At 40.3% G+C, this 16,019-nt stretch overlaps 1 protein-coding gene across 1 annotated transcript; it reads right to left on the reverse strand.

Annotated features, from left to right (window-relative positions):
- Nucleotides 1-1,772: 1,772 nt before the first annotated feature.
- On the reverse strand, nt 1,773-10,073 carry SNRPA1 (small nuclear ribonucleoprotein polypeptide A'). Its single transcript, XM_081965043.1, has 9 exons — nt 9,941-10,073; nt 8,526-8,673; nt 8,254-8,332; nt 6,699-6,745; nt 5,251-5,353; nt 4,068-4,147; nt 3,544-3,619; nt 2,881-2,974; nt 1,773-2,004 (listed from the first exon to the last, which is right to left on the reverse strand). Exons 1-9 carry the CDS (start codon nt 10,020-10,022, stop codon nt 1,946-1,948), a joined length of 768 nt encoding a protein of 255 aa, XP_081821169.1. The 5' UTR covers nt 10,023-10,073; the 3' UTR covers nt 1,773-1,945.
- Nucleotides 10,074-16,019: the final 5,946 nt, after the last annotated feature.

The following is a 16,019-nucleotide window of genomic DNA, read 5'->3' on the forward strand; positions in this document are numbered from 1 at the left end:
AGCAATGGTCCTTTAGTATGAATCAGTTGCCAAGCATCTGAAGTTTGATCACATGACCATGGGGATGTTGGAAAGGTCATAACTGGGAAAAAGTTGTCACTTTTTTTCAGCGCCGCTGTAACAGTCACTAAATGAAATGTTGCAAGTCAAAGACTACCTATATATGCAAATATAAATAAGCCGAGTATGCTTTGAACTTCTCTATAACTGAGCGTGCAGGATCGACTGACCGGATCAACCGGATAACTCACTTGTCCCGCTGCAATGATTCACTTAACCACTGTGGCAAGAAAGGTCGCAAAATGGGCCAAAACTCACTTAACCAAGGTTTCACTGAGCAACATAAATTTCCGGCTCAGTTATGGTCATAAATCGAGGGCTACCTGTATTGCACCTGATCCCTAGATCCTGTCAATCCCACAGCACAAATGCATATTTAAGATATCCTAACAGCCAAGAAATTAAAAGATGCTTGCTGCTGGGGAGGAAAGCAATGGCAAATCTAGACAGCATATTAAAAAGCAACGACATCACCCTGCCAACAAAAGGGTGTATAGTCAAGGCTATGGTTTTCCCAGTTGCAATGGATGGCTTTGAAAGTTGGACCATAAGAAAGGCTGAGCACCAAAGAATGGAGGCCTTTGAACTGTGGTGCTAGAGAAGACTCCTGCGAGTCCCTTGGGCTGCAAGGCAATCCAACCGGTCAGTCCTAGAGGAGATCAACCCTGACTGTTCTTTAGAAGGCCAGATCCTGAAGATGAAATTCAAATCCTTTGGCCACCTAATGAGAAGGAAGGACTCACTGGAGAAGAGTCGCATGCTGGGAAAGATGGAGGGCAAAAGAAGAAGAGAACGAGGTGGCTGGATGGAGTCACTGAAGCAGTCGACGTGAGTTAAATGGACTCCAGGGTTGGTAGAGGACAGGAAGGCCTGGAGGAACGTTGTCCATGGGGTGGCAATGGGTCGGACACAACTTCGCGACTAACAACAGCAACAAGCCTGTCTAGATTCAAAGCATAGCAGTCTCTTGATTTCATTAGATTTTAACACCAAGATGTCCCTCAGACATGATATTCACATTTGTAGAAATAATACACCACTTCTGACCAACTAGCAAGGGGCTTCAAGGACAGATATTTCAGTTCCTGGGTGCTCTTCCAATTAGATATTGTCCCAAGAGGCAGATTGAAAGTTACTTTCATAATACCACTGACAAAACAAATCCAGGCATATGGACCTTGTTATTTGGTTTATCATGACAAGCTTTTTAAAAAATCAGGAAAAAGTAAAACAGGTCTATTTCACCATTTGATAGAGAATGGAGAATCAATGATGGTCAATTCAAGAATCAATCACGATTCCTTTTAATCTGCATGGCATTCCAACTCCAGCAACTTGGGTGTCACAATCCACTTATTTTATTATTGGTGCTTTAACCCTGCCAACTAATGTAATTTTCACCAGATATATACTCAATTTGCTTTGCGCAGTAACTAATCTGCTTTTCTTTTTGCTCAGTACATTTTTCATTTTGCTTTTTTGCTACTTTCAATCGGCACTTAATGAAATCTTATTTGAGTGCAAGTCTGTAAATCTGATTAAACAAATTGCCAAACTGAGGTTGCCACTTGTGACGGAACAGCACAATAAAGCAGAACCTAAGAGCAGATTTAGCTGGGAGACCCCAACAGATCTAGTACTGCTAGTTTATTCGGGTATTAATCCAGTTGAACGTAGTTTAAACATGGTAAAAAGTTCACATCATGGTAGGATCCAGTTCAAAAAAAATGCAGCTTTATTTAACTGCAAATGTACAGTATAAAATTTACAAACTACAATTTGCGTATTTTCGTAGTTGCTTCTTAACACAACAAAAAACATAATCCAGAAAGAAAAAAACCCAAACAATAGTACACTGTAGATTATCCAAGATGTAAAAAAATAATTAAGATCCATTGGCAACAGTATCTTCCTCCATCTCTTCCACAGCCTCATCGGAAGGACCTAATTAAAGGAAAAATACACATACAATTTATTTCTGTCAAACAGAGATGTGACAGATCCAATTCTTACCAAAGAAACAGTTGTACTGAATAAGTTTTTTTTTCATTTGGAAAGATTTAAGTTCATTCTAATTTATCAACTTTCTTACAAATACTGGCCTTTGTTCTCTCCAATGGCAAGTAAGGATACATTACCACATTCTGTAGCCCCCCCCCCCCAAGTCTTGCCCCACAGAGACCTCTCCTATCTTATCCCCTTCTTTCCCTAAGGTTGGCCCCATTGATCCTCTATCCCTTTCTCTTCCTCAGGCTTGCCCCACAGAGGCCTCTTCTATCTTATCTCCATCTTTCCCTCAGTCTAACTCCTTATCATCATTTTCAGGTGGGGAGGGGGAGTAGAATGTCTAAACTCCCAGCCCGCAGGCCAGATGAGTTATGTGCTGGCAATGCCCATTCCCAAGTGGCAGTTGGAGCAGAGTTCTTTTCAATTAGGGAGGGAGAGTGGAACATCTAACTCCTTAGCATCAGAGAGTGTTAATACTACTATAAGAAATACTAATGATCTGATGGTCATTTAGAAAAATCCTTTTTAGGCAGGCACCTAGAAGCCAAGAGGAACATATGTGCCACATTTCAAGTTTGTAGGCTTTACAGTTCTGGAGATTTTGTGATGATGCATGAGTGATATTTCGCATATATGACACCTTTTCCTCTTTGCTAAACTGGCGATGGGTGTGGCCAGCACGTGAAGCATTTGGCCCTCGGGCCACGAGTTTGACACCCCTGTCCTAGAAACTGTAAAAAAACCTCATCTGTTCTTTCAAAGGAAACTTGTCAGCTCTGTTTTCCAAATGTTAGAAGGCTGAATATTTCTTACCAGTTTTACGGTCCCTGCCAGGTATTTGACCAGCCTGCAGCAAGCCTTTCAGCCTCTCCACTTCGGCTAGAGTCGAGGCGTTTGCGATGGCATTCTGGAAAAGAAACATCCAAAGTCACTCGTGTCAATTAAAAGTTAAAGGCTAAGGAATAGTCAAACGGTTTGCTCAAAGGATATTTTCAGTAACAACTCAGCTGTGAATTTTTAAAGTAATCTGTATTTGTCAGCTGCAAAACAAAGAGAAAGCCATACAATCCATGGCAATAGCAAAAGCAAGCTTACACAACAACTGCAATCAAACAGAGTTCTGGGAATTAACAGCAGCATGTACTTCCGTATCAAGGAGTAGTACGGTGGCTTAGAGGTGGAGTTCTCGCCTCACAATCAGGAGGCTGTGAGCTCGATCCTAGGTAGAGGCAGATATTTCTCTCTCTGGGCACAATGAGAATATGTCTGCTGAACAAAACTCCACATTGGCAACAAGAAGGGCATCCAGCCAGTAAACACTCTGCTAGCGCCATTCTCCACCCCGCAAGGGATTATGGGGTTGTTAAATGATGATGATGATGTAGTTCCATATCAAATATTTGGCTAGATTTGACCAGTGACCAGTGAGTTTCTTGATTTGAGCTTCTCCTTTTATGGGGGTCTGAAAAAAATTACCTTTATAGCCTCTACATCTCCTGGGGAGGGTCCAGCTTTCTTTTTATCAGTAGGCAAACCAGCACCTGGGTTAAAACTGAAGAAGAAGAAAAAAAGACACGTAGGGTTCAATTTGAAAAGGCCTTCATCTGCTTCTCGAACTTCCCAAGAGAAGCTCGGGGAAGCCCAGATTTCAATCAAGTGTAGTATCTTATCTTTGTTAACAAACTGATATAATCAAAGAATAGCTCTTTCAGAAACACCAGCAGGAAAGCATTCCCTAACCCCACCCCCCACCCCATTTTAACACTGTCCCAAGCAAAACCGTAAATGCTGTGTGAAGGTTCAGCTGCCAACTTGAATTTTGAACCACCAGGTTGGTGACCAAAAAATAAAATAATAATCATATTGTTTCTGCCAATGTATATGAAGCAATGCACTGCTAATTAGTGACAGCTACTGCTTCTTATTTTTTTTCCTTTCTTATTTTTCCCATTTGCCTGTGGCGTTTCTGAAGAGTTTTAAAGTGGTTATCCGTATCTTACGTTTTGGCTCTCCTGGCAATATCCTTTGCAAGCTGTGCACCCTGCTTGCCCTTGAACATTTTCTCTGCCTCCTGACGCTCCTACAGCAACACCACACACACACACACAAAGTTAATGCAACATCAACAGAAACAAGCCTCCTGTGCATGGTTTTCCCCCAAATAAATTTGCAGGGTAAGCTAATAACGAATACCCGTTTGCCCCAAAAATAAGACCTTCCCGGATAATAAGGCCAATCGGACTTTTGAGCTCATACGCTAAAATAAACCCTCCCCCCAAAATAAGCTCTCACTGAAAATATTGCAACACGGCAGAAGCCATGAGGTCGCCACGCTCGTCACCTCCTGCACCTCAAAAATAATAAGACCTCCCCGTAAATAAGGCCAAACACTTATTATTTCAAAAGAAAATAAGACTCTGTCTTATTTTCAGGGAAACACGGTATATAGACATATATATATATAAATGTGTTGTATTTGTGCTGATAAATAAATAAAGGGAGACTAGTATAGATCTATTTCAAGCTATTTAGCTCTCATCAGCTAGCCATACCCTTACTGGGATTTGGGCATACCAGGGGTTGTAACACAAATACATATATATAAATGTGTGCACACACGTTGACATTACTGATTTCAGTTTCGAATTCTTCCCCCAAAGTTGCACACTTTGTTGGATATTTCTATTTTAAAAAGGGATGTGCTTCTGTCAGAGGTGACATATGAACTTCTGTGTCCTACGGGAAATTACATTTAGCTTAGATGCCGCTCTGAGAGTGACTTTCTTTCTCCAACCATCTAAGAAGGAATAACCAAGTATGTATGAATTATTCCAAATGTGGGTAATTTAAAAGTACAGAAAACATTTTTTAAATGAACTCTGAATTTTCATTCAGTCTGTCATATACTGGACACACACAGCACCAAAACTCCTAGTTTTATCTTAATTTTTTAAATTCGGAACCCGAGTATACATTTTAAAACTCCCGGCCTTATTACTGCATTTATGGTATATTTCCATAACATAACCATACCGCAAGACTGAATTTCAAATTACAGTTGCAAAAAATCGAGCCGTAATCAAAATGCTAACCCGGAAAATTAAGTTAGAGAGAAAAACTCAAAATGATGTAATTGAATATACTTGTCAGGAAACAATACTTCAACAGTGCCAGAGGACTTACTTTTAATTTCACTTTTTGGAAATCCAGCACTCTGACCTGTGGAACCTTGTGGATGATATATAGCCTATAATGCTTCTTATTTGTCACAGGATTCCTCAAAACACTAAAAAGGAAAAAGGGAAGATATTCATATAATTCCAAAAAGAAAAATGTGTTTAGACCAGGGGTCGGCAACCTGAAACACTCAAAGAGCCACAAAGGTCCTAACTGGAAGCCCCCCGTTCAATTCTGGAGCTGACTGATTGTCCAGTTCCCCCACCATAGTCTCCTCCTAGCGCGGCATCCTTTTTCCTCTACATGTGCTAACCGAAAGCCCTATCAATTGTGGTGCTGACCGGATAACCCACCTCTTGCGATAGTCTCTCCTCCTGGCGCACTATGCTTTCCCCCCGCCCCCTCAACCAGAAACTCCTCTCAAAATTTTAGAGCCGACTGATGACAGGCAGCAGCAGCAGAGAGATAAAAGAGCCACATGTGGCTCCAGAGCCGCAGGCTGCCGACCCCTGGTTTACACCATTTAAACACAGAAACCAATGAGAGAAACACACTAGAAGATAAAATGTGAAACCAGAGATCAGAGGAATGCACATTTGAATTATTACAATAAACTAATTACCAAAAGAAAAAGGAATAACACTTCTTTGGTAAGATAAAACGTTTGCAACACCAATCAGCTAATGAGTGATTGCAGATTTAAAAAAAAAACCTTTAGGTTGTTCTAAATTTTCATGGGCAAAAGAACCTGCTATTATATCAAGAAGAATTCTTGTGTTTTGTTGACACGACAATTGCATATAGAAATGGCTTTTCAAATACATACCAGGAAGTTTAACCTATATGACTTGATTAACATTATATATTATGTATCAAAATGCCTCGTTCTAATACTGATAAATTGCATTCTGGCCTTTTATGATCACCGCAAACCCACTTAAATCTAAAATGTAATGAAAAGTGAACAAGTGACAACTGTGTGAATTTTTTTTGCATTTTCTTCACCATGTATGATCATAGTCTTTATTGAGAAAAGGACTGATCCAATGCCACCCAGCTGGCTTTTATGCTATCATAAAAACCACCTGACTTTTTCTAGCATAAAAGCCAGCTGGGTGGCATTGGATCAGTCCTTTTCTCTTAGTCCAGGGCTGTGAAACGTGCGGCCCAAGGGCCGGATGTGTCACGCACTGACCACGCCGGGGTTCAGCAATGTCATGTGACAATGCCGTGACAACGTGAGTTTGACACCCCTGCCTTAGTCCAATCTTCTTCACAGAGAAGAAGTGGTTACAAAGAAAATATGAGGTGTTATGAATCCTACCTTTAGTTGTACAAAATAAAGTGGAATATAAATCCGGTAAGTGAATATATGCATTTGCTTTTTTAAGTGACAGCGTCCTCATTTTTTTTAACAAATCAGAAACTGTTGCTTAAAAAGAAAGATTTTGTACCTCAGATAAGTTAGGGATTTGATAGTTGCCAAAGGATCAAGATCACCCTAAGAAAGGTAAAAACATAAGACATTTGGTTAATTTTAAAGCACGTTGTGTACATTGGGCACTGTTTCCATCAAGAAATGAAAGATTTAGTACAGAGCAAGCATATGTCATGCATGCAGTTAAGAAAGTTCAGGACTAGTATTCACAATGTGAATTCACACACTAGTTCAGAAAGAATACTGTGCATCAAGCAGGCCAGATGTTTGCAGCGTTGGCATTTTAAACTCTACAGTCCAGGAAACTTAACAACACGAAGCAAGGTTTATAAACAACATGAAGCAATGTTTATAAACTTTGCTTCATGTTTGTTACTCTTTCTGAACTGTAGAGTTTAAAATGCCTAGGCTGCAAACATCTGGCCTGCTTGATGCATAGCATTCTTTCTGAACTAGAGAAAGGCATTCACTTTTTCTTCCAGAAGGAAGAAACCAATGACCTTTTGGAGATTACATGAGGAAAAGCTTCCCAGGATTATGCGTTGTAAGGTCAATGATGTTCTGCAGATTGGAATAAGCCATTCACAAGCAAGAACAAGGCACATGGATTGAAATTAGAGAAACACGAAACGGCGCTGTTTACCTGTGTTTCTGTCAAACTACATTTAGAGAATAAGACCTGTCTTTCAGTTTCCCCAAGAGGGGAATACTGTAAACTTCGAATTTCAGTGGGAACTGAAATTGCTTTCCTCAATCCTGCTTCCCTGAAAATTTGTCTTCTGCTGTTTATATTAATAACACATATTTAAGACTATTTCAACCAATGTTGTAATACTAAAACTAAGAAAAATGAAACATAAAACTTCCTCTTTCTCCCTTTATTAGAAAAAGTCATATGTAAATAGCAGATCCCATGTACTTTTGATTAGAAGAAAAGAGAATGAAAGAAAACCATTAGAACATTTAACCATGTAATTCAGATTAAAGGTAAGGGTTCCCCTCGCACATATGTGCTAGTCGTTCCCAACTCTAGGAGCACTGCTCATCTCCGTTTCAAAGCTGAAGAGCCAGCATGACTAAAAGCCAAAGGCGCACAGAGCACTGTTATCTTCCCACCAAAGTGGGAAGATTGCATTTTTATGTGCTTTCAAACTGCTAGGTTGGCAAAATATGGGACAAATAACAGAAGCTCACTCCGTTTCGTGGCGCTAGGGATTCAAACCGCTGAACTGCCAACCTTTCTGATCAACAAGTTCAGTGTCTTAGCGACTGAGCCACCTAAAATTCAGCTTAGATGGTGTTTAAAAAGGTTGTATTTTGGTTTTGGCTTACAGCTATTTATAAATCCAGCCAATATTCTTGCAATCTATAGTTTATGGTTTGGCTTAGTATAATGCAGACATTCACCTAGAAACTACCATACAAATACCCACAGTTTTATGCATGCCCAACTAAAGTGTCCACAATTTTTAAGGATATTTAAGTACTGAGAAGAAAAATGAACATAAATCTCAAACTCTAGGTCACCCTAGTACTTACAAAGAGATACGTATTTCCTTTATTTGACTTACCAATTCCAAGATGTTATTGTTGATAAGTATGAGTTCAGTGAGATTTGGCAAAGACTGTTCAAGTCCTTCACCTATTCGGCTAAAAAAAAGAAGAGGATAAAGAGAAAATCAAATAAATTAAATCTGGTAGAAGATAATTTCTTTACCAAGCATCATTTGCTTTTATATTTGCATTAAGGCATGCAACAGAAATAAAGATCAATCTAGAATTTACATTTAATCTAAAGAAGATAAACTCCAGACCTCAAAATTGTGGCTGAAAACACACTCACCTTAATCTGTTGTTATTCATCAGCAATGTTTTCAATCTCCTCAGCAGTGGAAAACCGTCCAATTTCCGAATCTCATTGTCGGAGAAATCAATAGTATCGAACTGGTCCAACGTGGCACCCAAATTCTCTATTACAGGAATCTTGTAACCTGATAAAAAACAGAATAGTACAAAAATATAAAAACACATTTTTCTGAATATGCATCTGATAACATTTAACATCAAATTATCATTGCTGCACTTCTTATAACAAATTTGACAAGGCCTGGCCAAATGGAGTACATTCAGAAGAGAAGCTGGGAGTCTGCCAGAGTGAATGGCAGCAAGCTCTGATAAAAGCTATATAAATTCTATAAACGAATAAATGTATATCATCTATCTATTTATCTATCTATCTATCTATCTATCTATCTATCTGTCTGTCTGTATCTAAATTCTATATCTCTAAATTCTATATCGCTATCTAATTTTATATCTATCTATCTAAATTCTATATCTATCAAAATTCTATATCTCTATTTAAATTCTATATTTATCGCTATCTAAACTCTATATCTATATCTTATCTAAATTCTATATCGCTATCTAAATTCTATATCTAATTCTATATGTATCTAAATTCTATATCTCTAAATTCTATATCTATCACTATCTAAATTTTATATCTATCTATCTAAATTCTATATCTATCAAAATTCTATATCTCTATTTAAATTCTATATTTATCGCTATCTAAACTCTATATCTATATCTTATCTAAATTCTATATCGCTATCTAAATTCTATATCTAATTCTATATGTATCTAAATTCTATATCTCTAAATTCTATATCTATCGCTATCTAAATTTTATATCTATCTATCTATCTATCTAAATTCTATATCTATCAAAATTCTGTATCTCTATCTAAATTCCACATTTATCGCTATCTAAATTATATATCTAAATTCTCTCCTCCCCCCCCTCCCCTCTCGCTCCAAGAACCCAATCCTTTGGGACCCAATCCTGCTCTTTTGCCTGTTCGTGCATCAGAATCAAGGCTGCTGCTGCTGCTGCCCAAGTAGCCATGCCAGATCCTTGCAGGTCACACCAAAATGGAACAGACGGTGAGAAACAGGTTTGGGTGTCAAGATGGTCCCCAGGGGCAGAGGACCGGAAGTGGAGCCATTCACATCAGTCCTGGGTTTATCCCAGGGGGGGAACCTTAAAACGTGCATCGAGTACAGTCATAGAGCCTCCCCTGTTCCCTAGCATTCCATAAACGCCTTTTAGTCAAATGAGTCCCTCGCGGGCCACCATCCCGTTCGGAAAACGCTTTGCCCAGGGCGCTTAGGAGCCCGGGGCCTACTACGTTGGACAGAATTAAGCTCGGCCCGGGGAGGCAGAACACACACACCCGCCCCAAGGCTTCTCACCACGGAGGTCGAGCTCCCGGTCTCGCACGGCGCTGGTGTACTGCGCCGCCTGCTCGATGAGCTCCGCCGTCAGCTTCACCATCTTTGCCTCTCTTCGGCGGCTTCCGCAGAGAGCGCACCACCGCCAAAAAGGGCTTGACTGGAGTGCGCATGCGTCACGGCCGTACTTGACGCAGTCCGCAGAGCCGAGCGGCCAAAGCCGAAAGCCGAGCAATCGAGCGCCAAAGGTTTTTGCGCAGGGATTGCTCCGTAACCATGGTAACGCGCGACGCTGTCGGAGTGGAAGGCCCTCCTCCTTTCAAGAGGAGGGGCTTGGAGTTGCCTTTGAGTTACAACGTTGTGACCCCCCCCTCTCAATAAATGTTAAATAAATATAAACGTTAATATAAATACAAATATAACATATAAATATAATAGACATCCATAGGTGGCAAAGCACCATTGCTCTGCTCACAGAAGATGCCTTAATAAGACCAATGAGGATTTAATTAGTGTTTCAACAATGACCCCTCCAAGACCCTCTGGAAGGTCTGCAACATTAAAATGATTTGCCAAATATTGAAAATTGTATTTACTTAAAACATTTAATTAGCCACCGATTGGCAGCTCCCAATCAAGATACTTGCAAAATCAACATCACACTTCTCATTATTTTTCATTTGCAAAAGAAAAAGTGTTCCTCATGAAAAATATGTTACTGGTATTAACATTGTTTTTACATGATTCAATAAATAAATATTCTACAAATGCATCAATTTTAATTTTTAACAAATATTGATAAAAGGTGGCTCAGGGCTAAGATGCTGAGTTTGTTGATCAGATAAGTCGGCAGTTCGGTGGAAGGAAGCAGGTCCGATAGGAATGGACAACCAAAGCATCCGGAAAATCACACACACACACACACACACACACACACACGCTATCCCATCTTCTGAAATGGTTCATATGGTATTGAACATCAAATAAGAGAAATACATTTTATTGAAGTAAATAAATGTGAAAGGAGTCTTAACGTACCTAGAAATAACTAAAAGTTATTACAATATAAAATGCAAACAATTGTTGGAAATCTTGGGTGTGTGTTTTGTGTAACGGTATAATGTCTTTGCTTTCCCAGTGTTCATATGTCCCCTCCCCATGATTTTTTAAAAGATAAACATTACAGTTACTGTATATAAATATTGCTGACATACCACAGGCATTATTGCTGGTGCTTTATGTATGTATGTATGTATGTATGTATGTATGTATGTATGTATGTATGTATGTATGTATGTATGTATGCAATGCTGATGATTTTTATTTTAAAGATGTATTGCATTACTACTGGAGGAAAATGGATTGATCTGACATTTCTAATGTTGTTTTTTTAGGTTTGTCAAATGTTGAAAGTTCATCCACTGTTTCTGGTTTAGGGCAATATTCTCTCTCTCTCTCTCTCTCTCTCTCTCTTTCTCTCTCTCTCTCTCTCTCTCTCTCTCTCTCTCTTTCTGTGTGTGTGTGTTATGTTTAAATGCTATATGTCAGTACAATTAATATTTTCTCCTTCCTTGGGCACTTTCTGAACTGCAACAACTGGTTTTAAATCTTATGCCCCTGTCACTGGAGACCACGAGGTGGCACACTAACATCAGAGAAATTTATGCCAAGTGTCTACTTCATCAGAAACTGCATACGGAACAAGAAAAATGTTTTACACATCCAGAGGTGATAGATAGGTGGATATAAGATAAATAGATGCAGATGTATAGATAATCTGGTTAAAAAAACAACACAATTTTTGGTGATGCCTGAGTCAGCTTTTGCCAAGAAATAAATGATTATGAAAACACCAACTTGTGTGCCATACTCCACCCAAAATTGATTTTTTTTTTTAAATGTGCTTCCTCGGTCCTATCAATCAACCAGTTTGTTTATGTATTATTTATTACACAAATTTATACTCCTATTTTCATAATATCATATTTCATAAATAACCATGCATGAGAAAAGTCAATACAATAGGAACTTTTAAAAGGAGAGGCCTAACAAATATCCGGGAGGCATATAATACATGATATTTGATTAACTCGTGGAAAGCGAGGGACGTGGCTCATTTCCAAGGATTGATTATTCCACTGGCATCTACCAATTTTTGCCAGCACTGCTGTTTTCCTCCTTTTCAAATCCCCTCAAATTAAATCAAGTTTGGCCTTGAATTTCTATCTCCAAGCCACGATGAATACATTTAACGAGAATCCTCATGCAGTTAGTCCTTGGCCTACGGCCACAATTGAGCCCAAAATTTCTGTTGTTAAGTGAGACATTTGTAAAGTGAGTTTTACCCCATTTTATGATCTTTCTGGCCACTATTGTTAAGTGAATCACTGCGGATATTAAATTAGTAACGTGGTTCTTAAGCGAATTTGGATTCCCCATTGGCTTTCCTTATCGGAAAGTCGCAAAAGCTGATCGCATAAACCCCAGGATATTGCAGCGGTCATAAATACGAGTTAGATGCCAAGCAGCTGAATTTTGATCACATCCCTATGGGGATGCTAGAAGGGTCGTGTAGGAAGTTAGCACCTCTCCTAGAAGAATGAAATATTCTAGGAAATATTTAAAAAAGCAGAATATTATGTTTTGCTGGATGGGAAAAGGAAAAACAAGTTTTAAAGACAAAACAACTTCCTGCAGCTCCCTGCCCCCACTTCAGCTCCAGGGTGATGGGATTAAGACATGGCCCTCAGGACTTGATAGGATTAGCCTTCTACCCATCTCAACACATGGCATCTGGGAAGATTACATTATCCAGCAAGGCTCAACCAAGCCTGGGACTCAGCCTAAAGAGTTGCCCCTGCGTGGCCCAAGGGAGTCTGACAACCAATCAGAAGATAAGCTCAAATTCAAAAGCCCAGAGAGGGCATAAAACCAGGGCACTCTCAGCATCTCTTCCCTTTTTCCTTCAGGATCTCAAACTATGTGGTCCACTGTTAAAAAACATCTTTCAAAGCAGCCTCCATGTTTCCAGTGTCTTTCTTCCCATTTGGAACCGAACCCAAGTGGTCATTTCTTCCAACAGTTGTGTGAAAAATGGTCATAAGCCACGTTTTTCAGTGCCCATTGTAACTTCAAAAATTCACTAAAGGAACTGTTGTTGTAAGTCGAGAAATATCTGCACAAAGCAAGGAGGAAGGGCTGTTGAATGCAGCATTTACTTTTGAGTAAACAAGGAGAATTCTTCCATTTGCCTTATACTGGGAGTAGCATAATCAAATAGGAGAGTGCTGAAAAATGCACAGGATGCCAAAGATTTAGAGTCCAAAACATGTGGCATCAATCATTCAACACAGCCCAGATTCTATTAGGCAATTTGCAAGTTCACCGAATGTACTGAACCATCCTTTACTTTTCAGACTGTTATAAACTAAACATTAGGCTAAGCCAGAGGCCATGTTTGCACAACACACTGAGCCCCGGGAAAGAGTTCGTCCGTTCTTTCCAGACCACCTTTCGCTGACTATTGCAGCCTGACTCACCATTTCGGAGCAGGTGTTTGCTTCCAGGGCTTCGAGAGAGAGTTTAAATGTCATTTTATTGCTTCAGAGGTCAGCTGATGCTTCGGCTAAATTAAACCTTTTGTTTAATTCTCTGCGGTCACCACTCAAAAAAACTGCGCCGACTGGGGAAAGTTGCTGCTTCCATTTTACCAGGGAGAAAATCCCTGTAAATTTAATGGGTTTACTCTGAACAGAGTAGGTGTCTGCGATTGCTCTGGTATCCTGTTTCCCCGAAAATAAGAACCTCCCCGAATAATAAGCCCAATCAGGTTTTTGAGCGCATGCGCTAAAATAAGCCCTCCCCCCAAAATAAGCCCTCCCTGAAAATATTTAAATGCATGCGCAGCTGGTCCCCGCCATTTCTTCTGGTTGCTTGCTGCGCATACAACACGAGGTGAGGAGGCGAGGGGGGGAAAGGAAGGGGGGAACATGCCCCATGTACCCCACATGCCCTTATTTAATGGCCGCTCCCTCAACCCTAGCCATCGCACCCCTTCTATCACGCTAATGGCTGCAGCAATGTACAACACAGCAGCAGCCATGAGGTGACCATGCTCACCGCTTCCTTCACCTCAAAAAGAATAAGACCTCCCTGAAAATAAGGCCAAGCACTTATTTCAAAAGAAAGGTCCAAAGAAAAGGTTAAAAGGAAATAAGACCCTGTTTTTATTTTCGGGAAAACGCGGTAAGAACCGTTATACAATTCAGTTTCTTTATTCATTAGAGCTAGGCACGGGGATTTACTCAGGAGTTAAAGACAGGACCCACTTAAACTTTACCCCTGTGTTATTTGCTTATTGCATGCTGACATTTCTTTCCACATTCCTGCTGGCAGGAACTGGAGGATGCTGAAGAATTAAACATTTTGAGGACGTTCTATTCTAAAGTGTTACAGGGATGAGTCACAGAGCAAATTAACTTCATAATCACTAATCTAGTCATTTCCCTACTGGAGTTTTGGGACTCTGCAGATGTGCGCGCACACACAATTTCCTACAAGCAGAGTCCTATATCATGCTTACCTACAACTGTGGGGTGGGGTTTTTTTTTTTTGCCTAAACTAATGGTTCTCAACCTATGGTCCTCTGGGGAGCTGTGATGTTGTCACGGGGTCCACAAAGGTTTGAAAAAAAAATGTTATGATTTAAATATTGAGTTACCGGTTAAGTCTTGAGCAGGGGTGGGTTCCTGCCAGTTCTACCCTCTTCTATAGAAGAGGTTCCACAAATCTACCGTTCTGTTTAAAACCGGTTCCATCTCTCTCCCCCTGCCCGTCTGCACATCATCAAGATGAAGAGCGAGAGGAGGAATTCTGGGAGTTGAAGTCCACATTGCTGATTGTCACCTGTGCAAATGCCACCAAAACCTGTAAGAGGAACGGGCGACACCACACGTGCCAGGTGACATGGCTTTGGGCACTTTGGGCACATGTGCCATAGGTTCACCATCACGAGTATGGGGTTTCCTGCCTAAACAGGGGGTTGGACTTGACGACCTCCAGGGTCCCTTCCAACTCTCTTATTTTATCTATGTGAAGGAAATATCAAGAGGTCACAAGATAAAAGTTTAACTGTCTCCTTTTTCTGTTCTTGCCCATTCCTTCTCCATCACTTTAGCAAGGAAATCCGCCAGCAGGTAAATGATCTGATTAACAAACGGATCCCATGTCACAGTGCAGAGTTTTGAATTCTGCATAACGCTTAAGTCTCTCGTTCAGCAACTGCCTCCTTTTAATCTTTCCATTTCTAAAACTAGAAAGACAGGGAACAGCCGAAGCGGACCTAATGGGATCACTGAAGATGGGCCATGTCTATTCACGGTGAAATTGGTATTAGGAGAGGGGGGAAAAATGTCCAAGTAAGTTTTCTGGATCACAGCTCATTCCATCTGAAGAGATGGTCTGTTTCAAAAAAGAATCTGGCTTGCCTCGCTCATCTCTGCCTTTTGAAATACGTGTGTACCTTTGGTGCTCTCTGAACTTGGTTGTTTTCTTGCAGACATTACCCGAATTAGGTAAAATCATCCACAGGATGGTGTTACCTAGTTTGGGTAATGAAACATCTGGAAGAAAACAACCAAGCTCAGCGAGCACCAAGGATTTTTTTTAAATTATTTTTTGTGTTTTAATGACCCCTTGCATCAGGGTGGAGTTGGGGCAACTGAATGGAGCTGTGTGTTTACTGGCTGCTTGCCCTTCCTGTCGCCAATGCAGAACTCACAGCTGATATTTACCATATTTTTCGGAGTAAAGACGCACCTTTTTCCCTCAAAAAAGAGGCTGAAAATCTGGGTGCATCTTATACACTGAATACAGCATTATTTGCCTCCTGAAACCCCGCCCCCTTCACCAAAATAGCCATGCATAGCCTTTAGGAGGCTTATAGAGTGCTCCTGGGTGCTGGGGAGGGCAGAAATGAGCGAAAAATGGGCCATTTTTTGCTCACTTTTGCCCCTCCAGCCACCTGGAGCACTCTATAAGCCTCCTAAAGGTTATGCATGCCTTTTTTGATGAAAAATGGGCTGTTTTGGGGAGGTCTGCA

Source organism: Natrix helvetica (genome assembly GCF_964273705.1).
Source record: "Natrix helvetica genome assembly, chromosome: 12".
In the NCBI taxonomy this organism is placed as follows: Eukaryota; Metazoa; Chordata; class Lepidosauria; order Squamata; family Natricidae; genus Natrix; species Natrix helvetica.